The sequence below is a fragment of the Mobula hypostoma genome, chromosome 12 (genome assembly GCF_963921235.1).
Source record: "Mobula hypostoma chromosome 12, sMobHyp1.1, whole genome shotgun sequence".
Taxonomy (NCBI): Eukaryota; Metazoa; Chordata; class Chondrichthyes; order Myliobatiformes; family Myliobatidae; genus Mobula; species Mobula hypostoma.
Window position 1 is genome coordinate 50,253,344 of NC_086108.1, and position 26,211 is coordinate 50,279,554.

General features: G+C 39.2%; 1 protein-coding gene across 1 annotated transcript; it reads right to left on the minus strand.

Moving 5' to 3' along the window:
• Positions 1-26,211, minus strand: LOC134354794 (actin-related protein 2/3 complex subunit 5-A-like). Its single transcript, XM_063064059.1, has 4 exons — positions 25,847-26,211; positions 4,702-4,773; positions 3,954-4,130; positions 1-1,708 (listed from the first exon to the last, which is right to left on the minus strand). The coding sequence occupies exons 1-4, from the start codon at positions 25,985-25,987 to the stop codon at positions 1,646-1,648; spliced, it is 453 nt and encodes a 150-aa protein (XP_062920129.1). The 5' UTR covers positions 25,988-26,211; the 3' UTR covers positions 1-1,645.

A 26,211-nucleotide genomic window follows, 5' to 3' on the forward strand; every position in this document is an offset into this window, starting at 1 on the left:
TAGTTTAGCAACTTTTTATTATCTTAATAAAAGCAATAAAAATCTTGGGGCAATGTGATTAAAGTAATACTTACAACTACAACAGCAATTGCTCAAACTTGAAATACTGATCACACTTAATTCATGTTTCAGGCATAGAAAATTGTGGCTGAGTTATCAAACATTTTGTTCACAATGATTAGGCTTCATAATCCAATAATTTTGCATATTTTCTTTTTACAAGAGATATGAAGAATACTTAACTCTTGTTCTTTTTTTTTACAACATTTAAATAGTCAAAGTGAAACAGATTGTCTGCTAGGACTTAGACAACCATCACAGCCATTAATAGGTCTTTGATATTTATAAATGTGCTAAAATGAAACTTAGCTTACTCTTGAGTAAACGTGCCCTAACAGAATGTATTCAGCACTCCTTTATGTTCAGAAATACGAAGGGGGAGGTAGGAGAACTCAGCTTCCTTGCTAAAGGCACGAACTTGATCTACAAGTAGGGCAGTTGATCCATTTTCACCGTTTTATTGTGAATTCAAGATTAAGTGATTTGCTATAAAAAGAAAAATTAATTTCACCATCAGCTGAAAGCACCACTTTGAAATAACTAATTGGAATTAGAAAACATGGTACAAAGCAAATGGACATTGGCCATGAGGTTTTGTGCCTTCTGTGAACTTACTGCTCTCTGTTATGAACAACAAATCCAAATACTATTTCTGCTACTTTTAAAACAGTGCAAACATTGTATTTATATTTCATTTTCAAGGAGTAATTTGAAAGCTTTATTGAGATCATTCAAAACCAGTATTTAGTCAGTCATGTCTGCAAACCTTTGATAGCTGACACAATGGAAAATTGTGACTGACTACATTTTTGTAAATCCTACAGATGCTAAAACTGTCTGAAATGTGTTCAGTTCAGACATCTATTGTACAGTTTTTAGTTTTAAATGATTTTTTTCCCCAGAAAGGTGAAACATGTTACACTGCACCTACACATTGACAGCAGTCGATCATTGCCAAGGCCTCTTTATAACGGAATCACTCCTCATGCCAGGAATGATTATAAACAAATGAATTAATCCCAGAACACCAAAGCCACACAATTTATCATTACCTTTACCAATTGAGGCATGATTTCAAACATAAGTCTTTCTGGTGATTCTATATGTTCAGCTTCTATCACTCAGCTAAATACCCAGCTTCAAATTTGAAATGCCCATGATTAGTTGTATGTGTGTCTAACTATTGCTGAATGGATTAAGTTTGAGTCAACGGATTCACTGTCTGGATAGCACATTCATACTCTGTACCTTTGTTTAATTAAACATTTAAAATAAAAAATCATTTCTGCAAAAAGAAAAAATCTCCAATTTCTCAAATACCTCTACACTTTGAATAAAACTGGGCTTTTGAAATGTTCCTGCATGGCTACAAAGTTTGGACTAAATACTGAGCTTATAAAACCAGTTTGGACTGCACCTAAGATTTTGGTTAACAGACAAACAAATTGAGCTAAGATATACAACCTCCTCATAAAAAGCAAGCCAAAACAAAAAAAAAATGACTCCAGTGTTGCACAAACTGGTTCTTTTGGTCTCTGCACCAGCAATTCCTCTGTACCAGACAGGTAATCTTGATCCCATGGTTTTAAACAGTTTTTCTTGCTGTTAGAACTCGGACTACAGATCCCACTCCTCCAACTGCTAACACCTAGAAAACAAGAGAGTCAAAGTAGAAATTCTTGTGTCAACTACAATACTACAATTCTTTTGGGTAAGGGAGTGCACAAGGAAAGTGGTCATGGGAAATAATGACAGCATCCTTTTAATACAAATATCAAATCATACTGTACCTGACATGCAGGATGCAAGATGATTGTTAATTTACAGTATTGTACACATAATCTCACTGAGCAACTTGCTACATCTTGATAATTATTACTATGTAAATTATGTATTAGCCTGAATAAATTGATCTATCTTCTAATTAAATGGTAAATTTTATACAATTAAAATCTACCTGTTACTAAGTACTTAGTTGTTCCTTTGTTAGTGATATCCTGGAGCCAAAAGCTTTTCATCTGAAAGCTCCTGTATCACTAATGAAATAACTTATATGTAGTAGTACAGAAACCTGCAGCCCAAGCAATCTCTGGTACTATTTTCTAATGAAGCTTCCTACTCATTCAGCCTTTCATTGTCTTCTTTCATTATGTTGCCTCTCCTTAATCATTTAGATGCACTTCAACCACTTCCTGTGGTAACAAGTTCCACAAACTCACATTTCTGGTCGAGTAGGAACTTCAGAATTAATTACAGGATTATATGGTGACCATCTTACATTTATGGCTTCTACTTTTCACAAATGAAGAGAAGTGCAGGTACTACTGCCAAAGCTGGTTACCCAATGCAGTTCAAGTAATAGTGAGCCACCTACTATCATCTGTCCACCCATTCTTACAGGAATAACCTTATCATGTTTCTAAACCTTTTTTTACATCCTCACAAATTTATCCATCATCTGTTTTAAGATGACAATCAGAACTGTATGCAGTACTCAATACGTGGGTCATAGAACAGTACATTAATCAAAATGCCCTTTGGCTCTCAATGTCTGCATGGAACATTATATAAAATTAAACTTTTTTTCTGCCTGTACATGATTCATATTCCTCCATTCCCTGCATATTTGTATGACGAAGAGCCGATATGCCACTATTGTATCTGCTTCCAACACTACCTTTGGCAGGCGACTCCAGGCACCTTCCAGTCTGTTGGAAAAAACTTGCTCCTTACATCTCCTTCTGCATTCCTCCTTAAAACTTCACATCCTTCCTGTAATGGAGTGCCAGAATTCCAAACAATATCCCCATGTGCAGCACACCCAATGTTTGATAGAGCAACATGACTTCCTTTTCTTTATACTCAATGCTTCGACCAATGAAAGCAAGCATGTCAAAGTGCCTTCTTTATCACTAAGTACTTAGGTGGCCACTTTCCGTGAGCTATGAACTTGGATGCCAAAATCCCTTTGTACATCAATGCTGTTAAAGGTCCTGCTGTTAACTGTATACCTTCACCTTACATCTGACATCCCAAAGCATAACACCTCATACCTCCCTGCATTAAACTTCATCTGCTATTTTTCCATCCATATCTGTAACTAATCTATATTCTGCCCTATACTTTAACAGGTCCATAACAGTCCAGAATTCCACCAACCTTTGTGTCATCTGCAAATCTACTAATCCACTCATCTATATCATCAGTCATCATTCATATTCCAACCTTGTCAAATCCCTTACTAAAATCCATGTAGACAACATCCACTGCTGTACCCGCAATCACCTCCTCAAGAATTCAACTTAAGTTTGTAAGACAAAAATCACTTTCATAAGAGCTAACAAATCTTGGATAATTAAGGCTTGATTGGGAATTGACACAATGGTTTTGTATGTTGGAGATCACATCTGACGAATCTTTTGGATTTTTACCAGAGGTAAATAAGTGAAGCGATTCAGGTTTATCTATTTATTACATGTACGTCAAAACATACAGTACAGCGAAATGTGTCTACTGCACTAACAACCAACTCAACCTAAGAATATACTAGGCACAGCCTGCAAATATCACCACACATTATGGCGCCAATATAGCATGCCCAATATTCAGCAGAACAACAGCAACAAAACAACAGGAAAACCAGTCCCTTTCTTCCCTCCCATCCATCAGTTCACCCATTCACACATAAGGACAGTCCTCTGTGGAAAATCAAATCGAATCTCAAGTTGCATCACTTCCAAGGTGTAATTGCACCAGACTGTTATGAAACTGCCTTTATATTATTACCAATGTTGTAGTTTTGCCAGGGCCTACCAAGGTGGCCATGTTGTTATGGTGTGAAGAATACAAAGTAGGTCCATTTCTCATTTTGATAAATACCACACTATACTAACCTTTTCATGCCATTGTAGTAATATTGCACTACTATTGTCTGATGGTTTTTCAAAACCTTTGTAGATATACTTCATCAGAAGGTCAATACTATTCTTGTCAAGGGACTGAACAGCTTTTTCAATATCATTACTCTTAAATGAAGTCAAAACTTTAACAACTGTATTTTCTGCCCGGTCCTGTTAAAACAAAATAAATTTTGTCATTGAGTTTATATGCAATCAATTGAATTATAACAACTTAAAATCAAATGGAATTACTTAAGACATAATCTGGCCAGCGGCAAGTTATTTAACTACCACTGGGACACACAGCATTACTGTCTCCCAATTATAAGAACGATCCTTAAATGCTGTAAAGATATGGAGCACCATGTTATAGAATAACATTAGCTCAAACAACACCTGAGCATCTCATTACATAGTCAGTATATAGTTCAAGCAAAAAAAAGTTTTTATAAAGCAGCACATTTATTGCTACCAAGTTTGACTGAACCAAGTTGAAAGAGAAATTAATCAGCATCAGTTCACAGAACTGCCTAATGTATCATTAACATGGACACTGAACAATCAAACATTTTCACATATTAAGGGTTTTTTAAAAGCTTAACTAAATTTGACCTGAAAGCCTGAATTACAAGCAAACAAAATGTGTGCATTAAAATTAGTGCAAAACCCAGAAACTAACAGAAAGCAACCACAGTGTTTTCAGCTATTAATAACATACAGCATTTTAGCCCTTCAACTTTACCTTAACAGCCTGGTTTTTTGTATTGATTGGAGGATTCTTTAGAGCTGCTTGAAGAGCTGCATTCAGATTTCCTGTGCACAGATATTAAGGAATAGAATATACCAGACTTCACCTAAATAATACCAGCACAAATGGATAAAAGGTAACGCATTTTAAGTGGATTTTACTTTCAAGAAGAGGGTGACAGAAGGATGTTTTCCAAGTTGTCTTTAATAGCATTAAATTTGAAAATTATTGCGATTTCTTTAATAATAAGGGCCAGATTTTGAGGAAAACTCCGTTGTTCACAGAATATTATTGATGATTATCCATGTGCTAAGATCTTTGATTCAAGCTAAGGTTTTCCAGCACGCATGGCAAATGTGAGTCAAACATTTTCTCTACCAACAATTTCCTCTGTTTTAAACTTGGGTATTCTCTGCAATTTCACAGCCAATGATATTCTTTCATTTCGCAGCCTTTTATTTGACAAAACCTTTACAGTTAATCAACTGCCAATGTATTCTTACTGTAGTGTGCTACAAATCATATGGAAATGAATTTGCATTTGTTGCTGCACAAGACCAAATATTTTATTTTGCTAAATCCTATCCGGCACCACAGTGCCTTAGCAGTTAGTGTAATGCTATTACAGCTCAGGGCGTTCCAGAGTTTGGAGTTCAATTATGGCGCCGTTCTGTAAGGAGTCTCTGTATGTACTTCCCCGTGGAATGCGTGGGATTTCTCTGGGTGCTCCAGTTTCTCCCCACAGTATAAAAGTGTACTGAGTAGATCAATTGTTCATTGCAAATTGTCCTGTGATCAGGTAGGTTCAGTCAGGGTTGTGGGGTTGCTGGGGCAGTACAGCTCAAATGGCCAGAAGGGCATACTCCATGCTGTATTGCTAAGTAAGAATACACAATAATTCATCTTTGTGCGACAGGAGAACACACAATAGTCTCTGTTTTATTAGTTCGTACATTATTATTGCACATTGGTAAATTTATTGTGTATATTATTCTGTACTTTATTAGTTAAAATTATTATATTTATTATTATTGCCAAGTGTGTTTTTAAATGCTGCTATAATAAAATAATTTCCCACTTGGGATCACTGAAGTACTTATTATTATTAAATAAAATAAATAAAAACAAATTATTCCTCAAGGTAGAAGTCTAAATGAAAACAAATAGCTTCTACTCTCAGAATAACAAGGGGAGAGAAAAACATGTGGCATCTTCAACATATCCAAAAATATTCGGAATCCAGAGCGAAGGTTTTGAAATGCAGCTACTATTACGCAGTTGGTTGAAAAAAAAGACAACTACAAATGCTCAAACAGCAAATAAAATTAATAAACCAATTAATGAGTTCTGATACAGAAACAGGTTAGTAATTGAATTCTGGTCACACATATACAGTACTGTGCAAAGGTTTCAGGCACATATATAAAGTTAGAGTGCCCAAGACTTCTTGCGTAGTACTGTATTTGCCAATGTGGAGTGGACAGTGAGTTTGTAAATCTTGCAGGAGCAAACGATGTTGGGAATGCTGAGGGTGGAACACTACAAAAGGGGTGTGGGACAGGCGGCAGAGAAGGAATATCAGGGGTAGGATGTGGCACAGGTATAGACACACCCAGCCCTGAGACACCAGGCATGGTCATTTGATTCCAAACAATTGGTTTATTGATCATTACAGAATGCCTCTCTAATTCTCACCTCCCTTCCCCTTTTCCCAACCAGGATACCCCTCTCCCTGCCCCCTTCCTACTCTGTCCACAATAGAGACCCATATCAGAATCAGGTTTATTATCATCACTCACGTCATGAAATCTGTTTTTTTGCAGCAGCAGTACAGTGCAATACATAAAATTACTGCAGTACTGTGCAAAAGTCTGAGGCACCCTAGCTATATGTGCCTAAGATTAATGCACAGTACTCAATATTAATTATTGATTAATAAGTTGATCACAGTATTATTTTACATCCATCAGAACTTACAATCAAGATTTGATTAAAAAGACATCTAAAGATAACCATGCAGCATTTACACATAATCTTGGGAGGCACTTCATCTTATTATGAAAAGCATTTTTCAGTAACAGGAATGATACGAATCAAGCTAAAAGGGTCACACTACAGAGAAGAAAAATGACATTTACATTGCACACCTTTGTTAATTTTCCTCAATTAAACTCAAAAGCTCACTGAAATTAGCTATTTTTCACTCAACTGGCATTCAGTGCTGATGAGTTATGACTGACATGGAAACTCCCAGTGAAACTAAACTTATCTAATGCATCAAGAAGAAAAATATATCAAATTTATAAAATAGTAATTATTTTTAAAAATTCTATATTTTATTAAATTAAAGGCATCCGTTAGTCTTGCGAGACCATGGATCTGTGCCTGGAAAGTCTTCACTCTCTAGGGCACAGGCCTGGGCAAGGTTGTATGGAAGACCAGCAGTTGCCCACGCTGCAAGTCTCCCCTCTCCATGACACTGATGTTGTCCAAGGGAAGGGCATTAGGACCCATACAGCTTGGCATCAGTGTCGTCGCAGAGCAATGTGTGATTAAGTGCCTTGCTCAAGGACACAACATGCTGCCTCGGCTGGGGCTCGAACTCATTACCTTCAGATCGCTAGTCGAATGCCTTAACCACTTGGCCACGTGCCCACACTTTATTAAATTATAGCCATAATTTGTGCAAGTTAATTATTACTAAAGCTTTCAACACTGTTTGCCAGCATTTTGATGAAAACAGCAAAATGACAATTTATTTTATTGAGATACAGAGTGGAATAGGCCCTACTGGCCTTTCAAATGCTGCCCAGCAACCCTCGATTTAACGCTAGCCTAATCAGGACAGTTTACAATGACCAATTAACCTACTAACTTTTTGGAGGAAATTGGAGCACCCGGAGAATATCCATGCTTTCCACAGGGAGGACTCACAGAATCCCTACAGATGATGTTGGAATTGAACTCTGACTCCCTGAGCTGTAATAGCGCTAACCTTTACGCTACTGTGGCACCAATAATATTGCAGCAAGGGCAAGTGGATATCTGAAACCTGAGTAAACACAGCGTGCAACCAAATTGATTTAAGGACAATGATATTACCTGTGTACCATTTGAAAATGGACTAACATAGATAAAAGTCAAATTAAGCATTTGACAGTAATTGATATATCAAAGCATTTAAATGATTTTTGTACTTAAATGATCACATTCTGTGTTGACTTTAGTGCGATTTACCTACTAACAAGACAGGTCAACTCCTTAGCCTTATGGTCATCTTCAGAGCATCAGGACACTAAAGACACCATGATATTCTTTATTGCTACAGCTCCCCTGTAGTACTATGTGTGCAGAGGGGATAGAACCAGTATAAAGTGTTGAAGGACTAGTGTGTGACAGGAACCAGCAGGTGATAAGTGAAACTAAACAAGGACTGGGGTGATCTCCAAGCTTCTAAACCTGGGACTCAGCACTTCCCTTTGCAACTGCATCCTTGACTTTCTGATCAACAGATTGCAATCAGTAAAGATATAAAGCAACACCTCTGCCACAATCATTCAAAACACTGATGTCCCACAAGGCTGCATCCTCAGTCTCCTACTCTGCTCCCTATACACCCAGGACTATTTGGGCAGATTCTGTTCTAACTCCATCTACAAGTTTGCAGGTGATACCATAGTGGCCATATGTCAAATAATGAACAATGAGTACAAGAAGGAGATAGAGAGCATAGTGACAACATGTGGAGACATGACAATAACCTTTTCCTCATTGTCAGTAAAACAAAAGAGGAAGAGGAGGGGATGCACATGCTCCCATTTAAATCAACAGTGCTCAGGTTGAGAGTTTCAAGCTCCGAGGGGATAACATCGCTAATAATAGCCTGTGCTCGTCCAACCACACAGATGTTATAGCCAAGAAAGCTCACCAGTGCCTCTACTTCCTTAAAAGGAGAAAGAAATTTAAGTATATTCCCTTTGATCCTCAATTTTTATCAATGCTCACAGAAAGCATCCTATCCAGATATGTCATGACCTGGTAAGGCAATTGCTCTGCCCGGGACTGCAAGAAACTACAGAATTATGGACACAGCTAATCACATCATGGAAAATGATCACCCCTACACGGCTCCAGTCTACACTTTGCTGTGCTAGAATAATCAAAGATCTCAGCCATCATGGACATTTTCTCTTCTTTTCCCTCCCATTGTGCATAAGGTACAAAAGCTTGAAAGCATGTATCATCAGGCTCCAAGACACTTTTTAATCCCACAGTTATAAGACTATAGAACATTCGCTTCATATAATGAGATAGACCTGACCACACAATAAACTTAATTACGACATTGAACTTTGTTGCCTACCTGCACTGCACTTGCTTGTAACTATAACACTTTATTCTGCATTATTGTTTTACCTTGTACCATCTTAATGCATTATTGCAATGAAGTTATCTATATGGATAGAATGCAAGACAAATTTTACATTGTACCTCTGTACTTATGACAATCATAAAAGAATTTACATTAACTGAGCAAATACATAAATTTCAGTTTTCAGTCTACTTGGACTATTTCCCAAAGCTAACAGAGGGTCATCCCTTAGAATGTCCGTTGATAATCCATAAAAAAAAATCTGTAGATGCTACAAGTCTGAAATATTAAAAGAAACGTTCAGCAGGTTAAGTTGTATCTCTGGAAAGAAATGGAATAATTGTTTCAGGTTGTAGATCCTGCATCAAAACTTCTAAGACCTAAAACATTTGTCTTATCAAGATGTTACCTGATCAGTTGATTTTTTTCCAGTATTTGCTTTTATATTGGTAACATCCTTTCTCTCATGCATCCAAATATAGAAATCGTGACTCTCTTAAAGGTCAGATAACGTGAATGCTTAAGTAAAGAAGAGGCAGGTTTGTGGCCAGACAGTGATGAAGATAGCTGGAAGCATGAAAGCATAGACAGAAATGGAGCGCTATAGATGCCACCAACAGAAACTACAGAAATCAAACAGGAAGTGTGAGGAAGAGGATGCTGTCACTCATGAATTCACCTGAGCAATGGTGCATTTAAGAGTATATTGAATCAAGTGGATGAAGCCTTTGGTGAGCATGTCAAAATAAAGCATTTGCAGCAATAGCCTGATGACACATCTCAGTTTTACTAGAAAATATGTGCCATGGCACATATCTTGAAATTGATCTGGAACTGCAAGCATGGAGAATAAAAGGCATTGCCCTTAGTGAAGCTCTGAGATACTTGGCAATTAACCAGCAATTATTCCATTTACATTGTGATAGTAAGAAAAGCCTTGTACTGATCAACTTGGAAACAGCTAAAGCATGAAATTCCTCCTTACTGGGAAATAAGTGGAGTATGGGACCGATAGGCATGCTCTAAGAATCAGCAATTGGCATAGTGCCATGAGAAAACATGAAAATGTGAAAAGGTGAAGTAATTTTGGTAAATATAAATAAAAACTAAAAACAAACTGAGCCAAAAAGAAATCGAACTATATATGTACACACAACTGTTGAGCAAACAACCCTCATTAGAGAATTGCAAAAACCAACACTATGTAAAGAAGTGTTTTCTGTGAATTATTAAAGATATACCCTTTTTCTGAGATCATGCTCAAGTTCTAGGCTTTTTAGAAGAAAGACCTACTTAACATCTATTCAGTCAATATATCCCAGAATTGTGTACATCTTAATGAGATCATCTGTTATTTTTAAATTCAAGCAATAGGGTAATATTTATCATTCACTCATCATAGAACAACCTCTTCATACTCAAACCAACTTGTGTTGTTTGTGTCTTTCTGTTCAACCAATAAAATGAACTTTATTCATATCAAACAATTTAAAATACTGTTTACTTATTCTTTTACACAAATTAAATTTAAAAACCATCTCCAATAATATTACAGAAATTGCACTTACCCAAAAATCTTCAAACTTTCTCTGGTGGACATTAATGCGGCAATTCAAATTTTAACATAATCTATAAATATTGGTTTCTCACCAGGTTACCCAATTAGGATTATATTTAAAAGTTATTCATTCTACATAAAGTACTGCAATATTAATATATATACCCAAGTGGCCACTTTATTAGGTACCTCCTGTACCTAAAGTGGCCACTGAGTGTATGTTCATGGTCTTCTACTGCTGTCGCCTATCTACTTCAAAGTACCATGTGCTGTGTGTTCGAAGATGTTCTTCTATATGTCACTGGTTACTGTTGTCTTCCTGTCAGCTTGAACCAAACTGCCCACTCTTCACTGACCTCTCTCATTAACAAGGTGTTTTTTTTTAAGCAGAGAACTGCTGCTCACTGGAATTTTTTTTTGTTTTTTTTTTGCACCATTCTCTGTAAACTCCTAGAGACTGTTGTGCGTAAAAATTCCAGGAAATCAGTAGTTTCTGAGATAATCAAACTACCCTGTCATCTGGCACCAGCAATCATTCCACAGTAAAGTCATTTATATCATATTTCTTCCCCATTCTGATATCTGGTCTGAACAACCAAACCTCTTGAGCAAGTCTGCATGCTTTTACGCTTGAGTTGCTGCCACAACTGGCAGATTTTTACATTAATAAGCAGGTATACCTAATAAAGTGGGTACTCATGTACAAGTCACAAGATGTATCCAAATTTCGGTTTCTTTTAACCTCCTACACAAAACAATAGTCAGATTCAGTTGTGGATTCCCAACAAATGTTTTTTTGTTTCAAAGCCTATAGTTATAAAGTTACTTCATTTGAGCCAACTGGGAAACAACTTTTAACAAAAACGTATTTTACTTTATATATAGATTACTACATTTGCATTGGCTGGATTTCTCCTTGATTTTGGGCTGGAGACTTGAATGACAAGCTACTGACGGAAACGCATTTGGAATTTTACATTTAACGTATTATGGTTGATCTTCATCAAGTCATTCACATTTGAAAGTCAATATTAATCCGCATCCAGCATCCTTTAGACCAGGGGTCCCCAACCTTTTTTGCACCACGGACTAGTTTAATATTAACAATATTCTTGCGGACGGGCCGACCAGGGGGAGCGGGTGTTCAAGTAGGGTTAAACTCACCTCAACATGTCTTTTACAGTTACGGTTGCCAACTTTCTCACTCCCAAATAAGGGACAAAAGTAGCAGTCAAATCCCGGAACACTTTACCCCAGGAAAGACTACCATGACCATGAAGCCTTGCACGGGCACATGTGTGCGCATGTGATGCGCCCATGTGCGTACGTGCCAATTTCCCCCCCACAAATCACTTTTGCCTTCATCTTCCCGACTATACTGTACATACATTATTTCTACTTTATATAGGCTGTGTATTTATCATATCATTCCTGCTTTTACTATATGTTAGTGTTATTTGAGGTTTTGTGTGTTATTTGGTATGATTTGGTAGGTTATTTTTTGGGGTCTGGGAACGCCGAAAACATTTTCCCATATAAATTAATGGTAATTGCTTCTTCGCTTCACGCCATTTCGGCACGAAAGGTTTCATAGGAACGCTCTACTTTAGCGGGGGAAATACGGGACAAACCAATTTAGCCCAATATACGGGATGTCCCGGCAAATACGGGACAGTTGGCAACCCGATGTTCAACAGTGGGCGTGACAGGGAATGAGGAAAGGTGCAGCTGACTCATATCGTTTCCTCGTGGCCCGGTGGCACATGCTTTGCGGCCCGGTTGTTGGGGACTGCTGCTTTAGGATTTCCCAACCTTTTTTATGCCATGGACCAATACCATTAAGCAAGGTGCCTGTTTACCCCAGGTTGAGAACCCCTGCCTTAAACAGTACAACTGAATGCAAAATAACAAAAAATACTCTTTCAAGCAACACACACAAAATGCTGAAGGAACTCAGCAGGCCAAGCAGCATCTATGGAAAAGTGTACAGTCAATGTTTCCTGCCGAGACACTTCAGCAGGACTGGAGAAAAAAAAAAGCTGGAGAGTAGATTTAAAAGGTGGTGGAAAGGGAGAGAGAAACAAAAGGTGATAGGTGAACCTGAAGGGGGAGGGATGAAGTGAAGAGCTGTGAAGTTGATTGGTGAAAGAGATACAGGGTTGGAGAAGGGGGCGTATGATAGGAGAGGACAGAAGGCCATGGAAGAAAGAAAAGGGGGGAGGTGCACCAGAAGGAGGCAATGGGCAGGCAAGGACATAAAATGAGAGAGGGAAAAGTGGAATGGTGGGGAGGGGGACATTACTGGAAGTTCGAGAAATCAATGTTCAAACCAGTTCCAACGGGATGCCACCACCACCAAGCACATCTTTCCCTCCCCCCAACTTTCTGCAGAATCACTCTCCACTTGACTCCCTTGTCCATTTGTCCCTCCTGGCACTTACCCTTGCAAACAGGACAAGGGCTACACCTGCCCCTACACCTCCTCCTTCACTCCTACACTCCTTCCAGGTGAGGCTGCACTTCACCCGAGTCTGTTGGAGCCATATACTGTGTCTGGTGCTCACTGTGTAGCCTCCTGTATATCGGTGGGACCCAACATAGATTGGGAGACTGCTTTGCCGAGCATCTACGCTTCATCTGCCAGAAAAAGCCAAATGTCCCAGTCACCACCTATTTCAATTACACTTCCTATTCTTATGTCAATCCAGGGCCTCCTCCACTGTTGTAACAAGGGCACACTTAGGTTGGAGGAACAACACCTAATATTCCGTCTGGGTAGCTTCCAACTTGATGGCATGAACATCAATTTCGCGAACTTCTGGTAATACCACCCCCCTCCTTCACCATCTCCCACCCCATTTCTTTGCCCGCCTATTGCCTCCTTCTGGTGCTCCTCTCCCCTTCTCTTTCTTCCATGGCCTTCCATCTTCCTCTATCAGACCCTCCCTTCTCCAGCCTTGTATCCCTTTCACCAATCAACTTCACAGCTCTTTACTTCCCCCTTAAGGTTTCACCTATCACCTTGTGCTTCTCACTCCCCTCCCCCCACCTTTTAAATCTGCTCCTCAGCTTTTTTTCTCCAGTCCTACTGAAGGGTCTTGGCCTGAAACGTTGAATGAACTACCCCCCCCCCCACCCCACCATAGATGCTGCCTGGCCTGCTGAGTTCCTCCAGCAGTTCGTGTGTGTTGCTTGGATTTCCAGCAACTGCAGTTTATCTCTGTTTCAATCACAAACAATTTTTTCATTTTTTTTGCCAGTAACTTCAAAACTTTAAATTATTGATTTCTGGTTATCCACCCTTCTATTAATGTAAGTAAGTTCTCCTCATTTACTCTCATCTTTATCAAACTTTCTCAATCTGCTTTTATTAGAAAAACCTTGATATCTATGATCACTCCATATAACTGAAGCCCTACAAATGTGGCAATATTCCAATAATCTTTCTGTACTCCCTCTCAAGCTTTGATATGCTTCTTAAAGAACAGAACCCAGAACTGAATACAAACAGTGAATATATTACAAAGCTATAGTTGGACTTGTTATACTCCTATGCCGCTATTAAAAATACACAAAATAACAGCGTTTAAAAGCTCTATGGACATTCTACTCCACTCAAATATTTGTTTACACACATCAACATTTACATTTCATATGCATATTCAAAATGAATTGCTTCATATGCCTATGCTAATATTTTTGTTAGCAAGTGCATTATATAATGATTCCGGAACACATTCTGAAAGCTCAAGCACACATTCAAATGCACTCCCTTCATCATTCTTCTCTCTTCCTCAACAGTTAGTTTGCACAGAAGCCTGAAGTATATTTGCTACTATCCAAATTACCTTGATCTAATAAGATATTAAAATAATGCCCCACATAGTAGGCAGGTCTGTGCTTCTTTAATTTTCTTCCATGATTTCATATGCATACAATTCACATCATTTTATTCAATACAGAAGTGCAATTTAGAGAAACGTAAACTAGAAGACTATTAAAAGTCATCATTCTAAAACATCAAATCTCCACAATGATGCTTGAACTTCAGAGTATTGCTAATATTGTCCTATTTTTTTCCCCAAATTTCCAATATCAGGGACATCTCCTTCATTTTAAAGTTGTGTGAAAGATTAAACTTTAAAATTAAGCATCTCAGTGGAGCAAATGCTTAGTTATATCAATGTACATATTATTTCATAATACTTTGTCATTTACATTTTGCATTAAAGCTTACAGATATCCAGGAAAAATACTAGTTGCAGTTTAAAAAAAAACAATCTGTGTCTTAAAATAAAATCAAAACTATAAAAGTGTTCTGGATACAGAATAAGCCAATGAACATCAAAATGTCCTATATTTTGGTATACATTTAAGGTGAAGAAAGCAAGTTCGAAAGATATATGTTGGACAGTGTTTTTTTTCTTTCTTTATGCAGAGTAATGGGCACCTGGAATGAGTACCGGGGATGGTATTGGAGGCAAATATGATAAAAAGGCATTTAACAGGTTCTTAGATAAGCACATTAATATGCAGTAAATGGAGAGATATGGATGTGTAGGCAGAAGGGGCTAGCTTAGCTGGGCTCTTAATTACTAGTTGAACTATTTCAGTACAATATTATGGGCTGAAGGGACTACTCCTGTGCTGTACTATTTTATATTCTACAATTAACACATCCATCTATTAAGTTCATGGTCACGAGTATAATGTATGCCCACAAATCATAGCACTTAGCTTCAGATTCAGAATCAGGTTTAATTTCCAGTAATATCATTGACTCTTATCTTGTTAAGCTCAAGTCAGACTAACTGGTCTATATTTTCCTTTCTTCTGTCTCCACCACCTTCTTAAATAGTGGAGTGACATTTGCAATTTTCCCCGGAACCATCCCAGAATCTAGTGATTCTTGAAAATCATTACTAATGCCCCACAATATTTTCAGCTATATCTTTCAAAACTCTGGGGTGTAGTCTAGTTGGTCTAAGCGACTTATCTACTTTTTAGCTTCCAAAGTACCTTCTCCTTAGTAATAGCAACTGCACTCACTTCTGCCACCTTACACTCTTGAATTTCTAGCATGCTGCTAGTGTCTTCCATAGTGAAGACTTATTGAGTTTGTCCACCATTTCTTTGTTTCACATTGCTACCTTTCCAGCGTTATTTATCAGTAGTCCACCATCCAATTCTCGCCTCACTTTTGCTCTTTATATATCTGGAAAAAACTTCTGATATCCTCTTTTATACAATTGGCTTCATATTTCAACTTCTCTCTCCTTATGGCTTTTTAAGTTTTGGCCTGAAACGTTGACTGTACTTTTTCTCCATAGATGCTGCCTGGCCTGCTGAGTTCCTCCAGCAGTTTGTGTGTGTTTCTCGGATTTCCAGCATCTTCAGATTTTCTCTTGTTTGTAAGTTGCCTTCTGTTGGTCTTTAGAAGCTTCACAATCCTCTAACTTTTAGCTAATTTTTACAATATTACATGCCCTCTCTTTTGCTTTTACTCTATCTTTGACTTCCCTTGTCAGCCATATTTGCCTCATCCTTCCTTAAGAATACTTCTTCATTTTTGGGACACATCTTTCCTGTGCCTTCCAAATTGTCCCCAGAAACTCCTACCATTGCTGTTCTGCCGTCATCCCTTCTAATGTCCTCTTCAGTCACCTTTGGCCAGCTCCCTTTTCAAGCCTATGTAATCCCTTTTATTCCACTGCAACACTGATACATCTGACTATCTTTTCCCCCTCAAACTGCAGGGTGAATTCTATCATGTTACAATCACTCTCTTCTAAAGGTTCCTTTACCTTAAGCTCCCTAATCAAATCTGTTTCAAATCAATCCAGAATTGCCATTCCCTTAGTGGGCTGAATCACAGGCTGTTCAAGAGAGCCATTTTGTAGGCATTCCACAAATTCCCTCTCTGACGATTCAGCACCAACCTGATTTTTCCATTCTACCTGCATATTAAAATCGCCCATCACTATCATAACATTGCCCTTCTCACATATCTTTTCCATCTCCCGTTATAATCTGTATCCCACATCCTGGCTACTGTTTGGAGGCCTGTATATAACTCGCATCAAGGTCTATTTACCCTTGTAGTTTCTTAACTCTGCCCACAAAAATTCTGCATCTTCTGATCCTATGTTACATCTAAGGATTTGATTTCATTTTTTTTAAAAACCAACAGAGCCACCCCCCCTCCTTCGTGTACCTATCTGTCCTTTCGATACAATGTGCATCCTTGACTGTTAAGGTCCCAAATGATTTTCTGAAACCTGTAAGGCACGAGTCATAATCACAAATTCAGAACATTGGCTCCCACATCTCATAAAAGGAGAATGAAGCATAGGAGCTGAATGGTACCCTCAGAAATCTTCCTCCTTGGAATGTCATTATCAGGATCCTCCTCAACCACCATCTCCCAACTGCCAAAGCAATGTTCTTTGAATTACATCAACCTTTAGGCACAAAGGAAATTACCACCACATATCAATTCAATTCCAACAGAAATGCAGGAAATAGTATCAGCCATAAAATATCTGGGTTTATTGATATCAAAGGAAACAGTTCCATCAAAGAAGACTGTGGCAAATCACTCTGAAACTTTGCTGGAAATTAATCTGCACTTTGAGGTTGCCACATACGCTATGATGCTATCCAAATAGGTCCAGGGCAAAAAGACCTCAGTGCAGCGTGGTGCCAAGAAATGGTGCGTCATCATCTCAACAGTTTTTTCAATTTTTCTCGCTAAAATGCTGCACCTCACCTACAATAAGCTTTCCAATGGAGTAAAATTAATCTGCAAAACAAACCAGAAATTGTTTAATGTACAGCTCCTCTACCCCAAAGCTTACCTCAACTTGAATTGTCAAGCTGCAGTGTGTAGAAAAAGCTCAAATCTGCAAATAAAAAATGCGAGGTCAGGGTCAAATTAATCATCAACTCATTTACTGAAGGAGACAGAAGAATGGGGCTGACACAAAGATTTTTGCCCCACTATAAAACACAACACTGAGGATAAAAATTCCACAGCAGGACCTTAGACCGTTGTCGTTAGTGTACCTGATCAGCCTTCAACTGTCCAAGGAAAAGTATCCAAAGATTATGACTTCAAATCCAAGGGCACAAAGTCGATGACCTACAATCCTTAATCTCCTTTAGATTTCTGATACATGACCTGCTAGAGTAGATGTCACACAACACTGCAGAAACACCATCAATGCTATTTCTGCAAAATCCATCTGATACACTGGCAGTGTAAGTGAATCAACATTTCTGTCCATTCTCAGGTCACTTTCTTGACCCAGAGGCTTGAAGGACGCTGAGTCAGCTCAGATGTGTAGTGCCTGCTGCTCACATTTTGACACCATACTCAAAAAAAAACGTACTCTATTCTCATCTCCAGAACGGCAAGAGATAACATTGAAGGATATCCTCAAAGCCACGAACAAATATAACACACCCAGTGACTGTTATGAATCCATGGCCCACGACTGCTCAGTTGAGCAGGAGCACCTGAGGGGCACTGAGAAACCACAGTTCATTTGTTGGGAGTGTACAGAAGGACAACACATCCCAAATTATCACCTGCTCCCTCCAACAAGCACTTCTTGCCCTACCTATTGAAGTGTCTGAAGGTATCAATTTCCCCTCACTTGCCTCTTTAGAACCTCATAGAACAGGAAATGAAGCAAGTCATTGCCAGTTCTGAGGAGCTCCCCAAGAATAAACACAAACCATTGGGACCACCAGTAAATGACGTGAAAAAAATGGCATGAAAATACTTTCCAACTCTAAAGGAGAAACTGGAATGATTCAAATAAAATGACTGTGCAATCAAAAAGTGAAGACAACAGAGCAATGCAAACATTACAAAAGATTTGTAGAAGTAGGAGGAGTAAAACAGCTATTAGAGAAAGCATGCATGGAGTATAAAACTTATTGAGTTTAAGTTTGTACATGTGACAGATAGTCTTTATTCAAATCAACAGTAAAACCATCAATATTGCTCACTTTCAAGTAACTTACTTGTACACTCAACAAAATAACAGAAGAGGTCTGACTATTGCAATGAAGACAGGTGATGTGATGGCAACTGGGAACCTGCAAACAGCAAATGAAACACAGAGGAAGCCAAGAACTCAGAGGGTACAGCATCATGTCTACAGAAATGAGTTCAAAAGAAAGTGCCAAACAGAGAAAGACTGAGAAACTGATTCTTTATTAAATTACAGTTTTAAGTTTTTTTAAACCTGATTTACTTTCCTAAATACTTGTTAGAGTTGCATATTAGCCTTTTGCATATCACGCCCAGATCTCTGCATCTCAGAACCATGCAACATCTTGCCTTTTAAATAATATGTTTATTTTATATTTCTCTGGTCCAATTGGACAACTTCAATCTTGCCACATTATATTCCATTTGCCAAATCTTTACAATTTATTTATATCCCTTTGCTTCTCATCTTCACAACTTGTTTTTCTACCTAACAATAGTATCTTCCCCATCTTCAAGCAAGATCAAACATAAATAGTAAAAAGCTGAGGGCCCAGCACTGTTTTATGTGGCACATCATTACTTGTGTCTTGCCAACCAGAAAGAAAACAGTGTCTGGCTGACTAGTGGGAACCAATCAACCACCAAAGCCCACATGTCACCGCCCACACCAACAACCTTTGATATGGCATTTGATTTAGATTTACAGATTCCCTTCACTGCACATACCTTCAAAGAATTCCAGCATATTGGTCAAATGTCATTTCCTTTTCACAAAACCACATTAATTCTGACTCATAATTTCAAAATTTTTAAGTTCCCTAATATAAGAATATAAGAAATAGGAAATGAAGTAGGTCATCTGGCCCATTGAGCCTGCCCTGCCATTCAATAAGATCACAGTTGATCTGGCTGTGGACTCAGCTTTACCCACCTGCCTTTCCCACTAACCCTCAATTTCCCTGCTATGCAAAAGTCATCTGTGTATTAAAAATACAGTGGATTCCAGTTAATTGGGACACATTGGGACCAGAAACTGCATAACAAATTATGTACTTAAATGAAATACAGAACAAATTAGAACACTACTTTATGATACTATAACACTGTAGTTATTGATGGAGAAATTCAGTGTATGATGCCATGTTCTTTTGATTGACTGTAAGTGAACAAAATCAGTGCACCGGGTGCAGATACTGGACTGCCTTCATGTAATGCTTTCGATGATTACATCCCCCAAATCTTCATTTTCATTGTAACACTCAAAATGACTGTCGATACCTTCAAGTTCTTCATTGTTCCCAACTTGCTGAAGTAGTGAAATTGTTAAATTTTCACTAACAGCCATTTCTCGCAACTCCAATCTTGAATGCCTGAAGCTACATTGAGCAAAACAGTTCAGAATTGTCTTCAAAGTTGCTGGTGAATGCAGCAGGCCAGGCAGCATCTCTAGGAAGAAGTACAGTCGACGTTTCACCCTTCGTCCCGATGTGTGTTGCTTGAATTTCCAGCATCTGCAGAATTCCTCATGTTTCAGAATTGTCTTACTGCTTATTTCTCACCAACTAACAGTGACAAAAATCACAAACAACAGAAAATCTGCAGAAGCTGGAAATCCAAGTAACACACATTAAATGCTGGAGGAGCTCAACAGGCCAGGCAGCATATACGGAAGAGTACAGTTGGTGTTTTGGGTTGAGACCCTTCAACAGGACTGGAGAAAAAAGATGTGGAGTAGAGTTAAAATTCTACCTTTAACTCTACTCCTCATATTTTTTTCCTCCAGTCTTGCTCCAGCATTTCGTGACAAAAATCGCTGCTCTTTGAACACAAATGTACATAACTGATGCTATTTAAAAACTATTTGGTCTAAGCACAGTGTATGTCTAAAACCCACAAAAGTGTACTCAACTGGCGCTAGTTAGAAACTGCTCGGCAACAGGCCCCTGACCCAATTAAGCAGCACAGCATCCCAAATAAATGAAAAAAATCCCAACAATTTTCTCAATTAGTTTTTGTTCTTCAAAAATTGTCCTAAACAAGCGGTTGCCCCAATTAACCAGAATTCAGTTTTTAATTAGGTAGCCTCTACTGCTTCGCTGAGTGGAGATTCTCTAATTCACGGAAAAGTAGCTTCTCCTCATTTCTATCCTAAATCTTGAGGATATGTCCCCTAGTTCTGGTCTCACTTACCAGGCTCTTCCTCCCTCTATCTTAACTATCCCTTTCATAATTTTATGTTTCTATAAGATCCTTCTTATTCTTCTGAATTTCAATGAGTATAGTACCAGACCATTCATTCTCTACTCATGGGTTAAGACCCTGATCTCCAGAATCATTCATGTAAACCCCCTCTGCGTGGTGTCCAAAACCAGAATGGATTTCCTCAAGTACAAAGACCAGACTGCTTGCAGTACTCCTTGTGCAGCCTCACCAGAACCCTATACAGTTGCAGCATAACCCCCCTGCCCTTAACTTCAATCCTTCGAGCAATGAAGGCCAACATTCCATTTGCAACATGTGCAAAATGCTGGAGGAACTCAGCAGGTCAGACAGGAGCTATGGAAAAGAAGATCGAGTCGACATTTTGGGCAGAGACATATTTCAAGACTGAGAAGGAATGGTGAAGATGCCAGAATATAAAGGTAGGGAGAGGGGAAAGAGGCTCTCTGGAAGGTGATAGGTGAAACCAGGTGGGTGGGAAAGGTCAAGGGCTGGGGAAGAATCAGATAAGGGGGAAAGCGTGTCATAGGAGAAAGGGAAAGAAACATTCCATTTGCCTTCTTGACAACCTGCAAGCCAACTTTTTCTGATTCATGCACAAGCACTCCAGTTCCCTCTGCACAACTGGCATGTTACAATATTTAACCATTTAAATCAGGGGTTTCCAACCTGCGTCCTTAAGCTCCTCAGTTAATGGTAGGGATCCATGGCATAAAAATGGTTGGAAATCCCTGATTGAAATAATAATCAGATCTTCTATTTTTCCTTGTAAGTGGATGACCTTGCAATTACCTTTGTGGTACTTGAACTACCAGACTCTTGCCCACTCACTTAATCTATCAATATGCCTCTGTAAATTCTCCACAAACTCTGTATATTTTTTGTTTTCCACTCAATTTAGTGTTATCAGTAACCTTAGATATGTTAAACTTGTCCTCTTTTCCAATTTGCAAATGTATATCGTCAACATTGTGGGCACAGCACCAATCCCTGCGACACTCCAATCACCACTGACTGTCAAACAGAGCAACACCCAGTTATCCCAACTCTCTCCCTTCTGTTGTCTAACCACTCCTCTATCCATTCTAATACATTACTACCCAATTTTCATGTATCCTTATCTTAAGTGGCTCCTTATCAATAAATCCAAGTATATAGCATCCACTTGTTCCACTAAACATCTTAAAAAAAAGTTTCTAATATTTCTCTCAATGAAAAATATTAAACAAATTGGCTCATAGTTTCCAATCTCTGAATCCCTTTTTGACTCAAAGGGAAGAAGTAGAATACTGGAGCTACACAGAGATAGCTGAACCAAGGCTGTGGCCATGAAAGATGATGCAATCAATGAGAAGTAACACATGCAGTTCATAAAAAAACTGCAGATGCTGAAAATTAAAGTAAAAATTGCAGACATTGGAAACACTCAGCAGGTTAAGTCACATCTCTGGGAAGATAAACAGTCTTTGATCTGATTTGTTTCTACCGAGATGTAGCTGAGTTACCGAGTATTTCCTGTTTTTAATCAATTCAGTTCTGATGAGACCTGCAAAAAAGGAATTCAATCATTTAACTGAGCAAGTCTGCAGTTTATCCAAAATGAAAGCTCCCACGCAATAATGATCATCCAGAAACACAAGAGGAACACTTAATAACTCCTGAGGTTCCCACCATGTCCCGCCAGCTAAACCTACTTCCTATATTTAAAACCCAGAGGCAGTAGGGAGAACAATCTGGGTGACATCACCATCCACATGGGAAATTGCTTAAAGTTTTGGATCATATCATTGAGATAGACAAGAAAGGGAAGAGTACCAAGGATTGACTCAGAAAACAAGGAAAGCAAGTGGAATTCTGGTTAGGATTAGATAGGCAAGAGCCAAATAAACTGAAAGTCAATGTTCGAGACAAAAGGGGGTATTCATGTGGCCAAAGGAGATGAGAGATTCAAGAAAATGAACAGGAGAATGAACATGGTCATGCATAGAGGGAACGACATTTGTGGTATTGAGTAGGACTGGTGTAGTGCTGAGATAAAGAAAAAATTGGTTTCAAGATATTCTGGCATGAGACCATAAAACATATGAGCTGAACAGGCCATTTCAGCATGGCTGATTTATTATCCCTTTCAAACCCATTCTTCTGCCTTCTCCCCACAACATTTGACACCTGGCTAAACAAGAACCTCTGCTTTAAAAATAGATAATAACACAGCTGTCCGTGGCTATGAATTCTACAGATTCATCACCCTCTGGCTAAAGAAATTCCTACTCATCTCTGTTAAAAAATGGATGTCCCTTTAGTCTGAGGCTGTGCTCCCGGACCTAAACTCACCCATCGTAGGAAACATCCTCTCCACATTTATTCTATCTCGCCCTTTCAAAATTCAATAGTTTTCTAAGAGACCCCTTCCCCTCCCCCTCCCTCTCCCCATTCTTCTAAACTCCAGCAAGTACAGGCTCAGAGCCATCAAACACTCCTCATACGTTAACCCTTTCTGGAAACATTCAGCATTCTCGTGAACTTCCTCTAGACCCTCTCCAATACCAACATTTCTTTTCTTAAATAAGGGGCCTAAAATTGCTCACATACTCCAAGTGCAGTTTGACCAATGTCTTAAAAACTCTCAGCATTACATTCTTGCTCTTACATTCTAGTCCTCTTGAAATGAATGTTAACATTGCATTTATCTTAATTACCGACTCAACCTGCAAGATAACCTTTAGCGAATCTTGCACAAGGATTGCACTTGCAAATCCCTTTACACCTCTGATTTTTGAGTTTTCTCCCCATTTCGAAAATAGTCCATGCCTTTATTCCATTTACCATTATGCATGACCATAAATTTCCTAACTATATTCCATCTGCCACCTCTTTGCCTATTCTTCCAATCCAAGTCCTTCTGCAGGCTTCATTATTCCTCACACTTCCTGCCCCTTGACATGTCTTTGTATTGTCTGCGAATCTGGCCACAAAGCCATCATCCCATCGTCAACATAAAATGTGAAAAGAAGAGGCCCCAAAACCGACCCCTGTGGAACACTATTTGTCACCGGCAACCAACAAGAATATGCCCTCGTTATTCCACGCTTTACCTCCTGCCAGTCAGCCAATCTTCTTTCCAAGCTAGTACCTTTACTGTAATAACATGGGCTCTTATCTTGTTAAGCAGCCTCATGTATGGCACCTTGTCAAAGGCTTTCTGAAAATCCACGTAAACATCTCCTGACTTTCCTGCCTGTTACTTCCTCAAAGAACTCCAACAGATTTGTCAAGCAAGACTTCCCCTTACTGAAACCAAGCTGACTTTGGTCCACTTATCATGTGCCTCCAAGTACCCCAAAACTTCATCTTTAATAATTGGATACCAACATCTTCCCAACTACAGAAGTCAGGCTAACTGGCCTATAATTTCCTTTCTTCTCTCTCCATCCTTTCATAAAGAGTAAAGTGACATTTGCAACTTTACAGCCCTCCACAACCATTCCAGAATCTAGTGATTCTTGAAATATCATTACTGATGCCGCCACAATCTCTTCAGCTAACTTCTTTCAGAACCCTGGAGTGTAAGCCATCTAGTTCACAGAGATGAAAGGAAGCAGAATATCTGAAGTTCAAGAGCCATGAGGTTATTTTGCAGTTTCATAAACCTCTGCTTAGGTCACATCTGAAGCATCACATTAAATTTTGGTTGTCCCATTGCAGAAAGCTGTGAAGAGGTGCTCTCTGGCTGGGGAGGAGGGTGGAGTTGGATGGATAGAATATAGTTGTCTCCTCTGAGGCCAGAGAGACCGAGGAGAGACTTGATAGAGGTTTTGAAATGCATGGAGAGATAGCTGGAATCTTTTTCTAATACTACAGGGTATACATTTAATATAGATGGGGAGGTGAGATTTACAGGGGATGTGTGAGGCATGTTCTGTTTAATTTTACATTATGCTATACTGTTCTATATTCTAAGCTTTGGAAGCAACATCTTCAAGAGAATTGAAAGACGTGACAGGTTGCTGGAACACAAGTTGTATGTTCCCACCCACTATCATGACAAAACAAAACTTGCCCACAAGATCATCATGCTGTTGGAGATGAACATGGTGGTGAGCAATGAAACAAACCCACATTAATACAGCTTTACTTTTGTATGCTATGGGAGTTCAAAGACTAACTGTTTTTCCTTTTGAAATGCAAAGAACTGGTCATCAGTTACACTGGAATTTTCCAAAACAAGACATTGAGGGATACAGTTGAAAAAATGCTACTTCCACAATGCTGTCAACTTCCAGCATCACTTTCTTTACAAGTAAAATTATAGTGTTTAGATCTTATTTCACTTATCTTCCTTTGAGAGCATAACTACGCAATATTCTACTTTGTCAACAGGTGCAAGTGCTGTTGGAACTGCTTCTCCTGAGGCAAAGTTCTGGAGACCATCTTATGCATCAGAAGCACAGCATTGACAGGAACTGCTCTTGATGTATTCAGTGCGCTTCCTACAATCATCTCACATTTCTCCCCATTCTCAACCGTTGGCCTATTGTTCCTGTATTCCACAGAAATGTGACATTTTTGAGCCTCAAACATACTTCCTGCCAATTACATCTGCTCTGGCTGCAAATTTACTCTTCAAATCCTAATCTCGAGCCACATCTTTTAGTGCATTACTCCAATTCTTACAAACCACGATTAACTATTTGTGCCTCAGTCATCAATGCTATGCTAATGGTTGTAGCTACTTAAACACAAATGCCTGAAATATTTTTTAATACATCTCCGTTAAGAGTTATTTAGCATATCCTTGATCAATTTTACCCAAGACCGTGGCGCTGGAAAGAAAACCACGCCCAGGGTGCTGGAAAAGTGCAGCGAAAGCGAAAAGTCAGAGGATAACTTCCCATCAAGTGGGTGAAGGAGAAGACAGTAAGGGTGCTGCCTATCGTTGCCCCACGGCCCAGGTGTGGCCCGTTGGGCCCACTTCAGAAAAAGGATATTGCCTGATGGAGGCGTCCACCTCCGCTTCGTCGGGTCCCAGCTGGTTCTCGCCACCTTCCTCCTCGTCCACGTAGTTATTCTCGTCATAGTCATCCACATTGACCCGACGGAATTTGTCAACGCTCGTATTCTTGGACATGTCGCGGGCCGCCGGTGATCTGATCCGGGTAGGAATTAGGGCCAAGCCACCGCTTCTACCGTCAGTCTTCGTACAGCACAGCGAGCCCGGTGCTTCCGCAAACTGACAGCGCGAGGGGTAGGGCGGGGCCCGGCGCCCGTCGCGCGCGCACGAGCGCTCCAACAGCCGCGCCCCCACCCCCAACTTCTCTTGCGCGCACGTATGCCCCCGCGCGCGCGACCCTT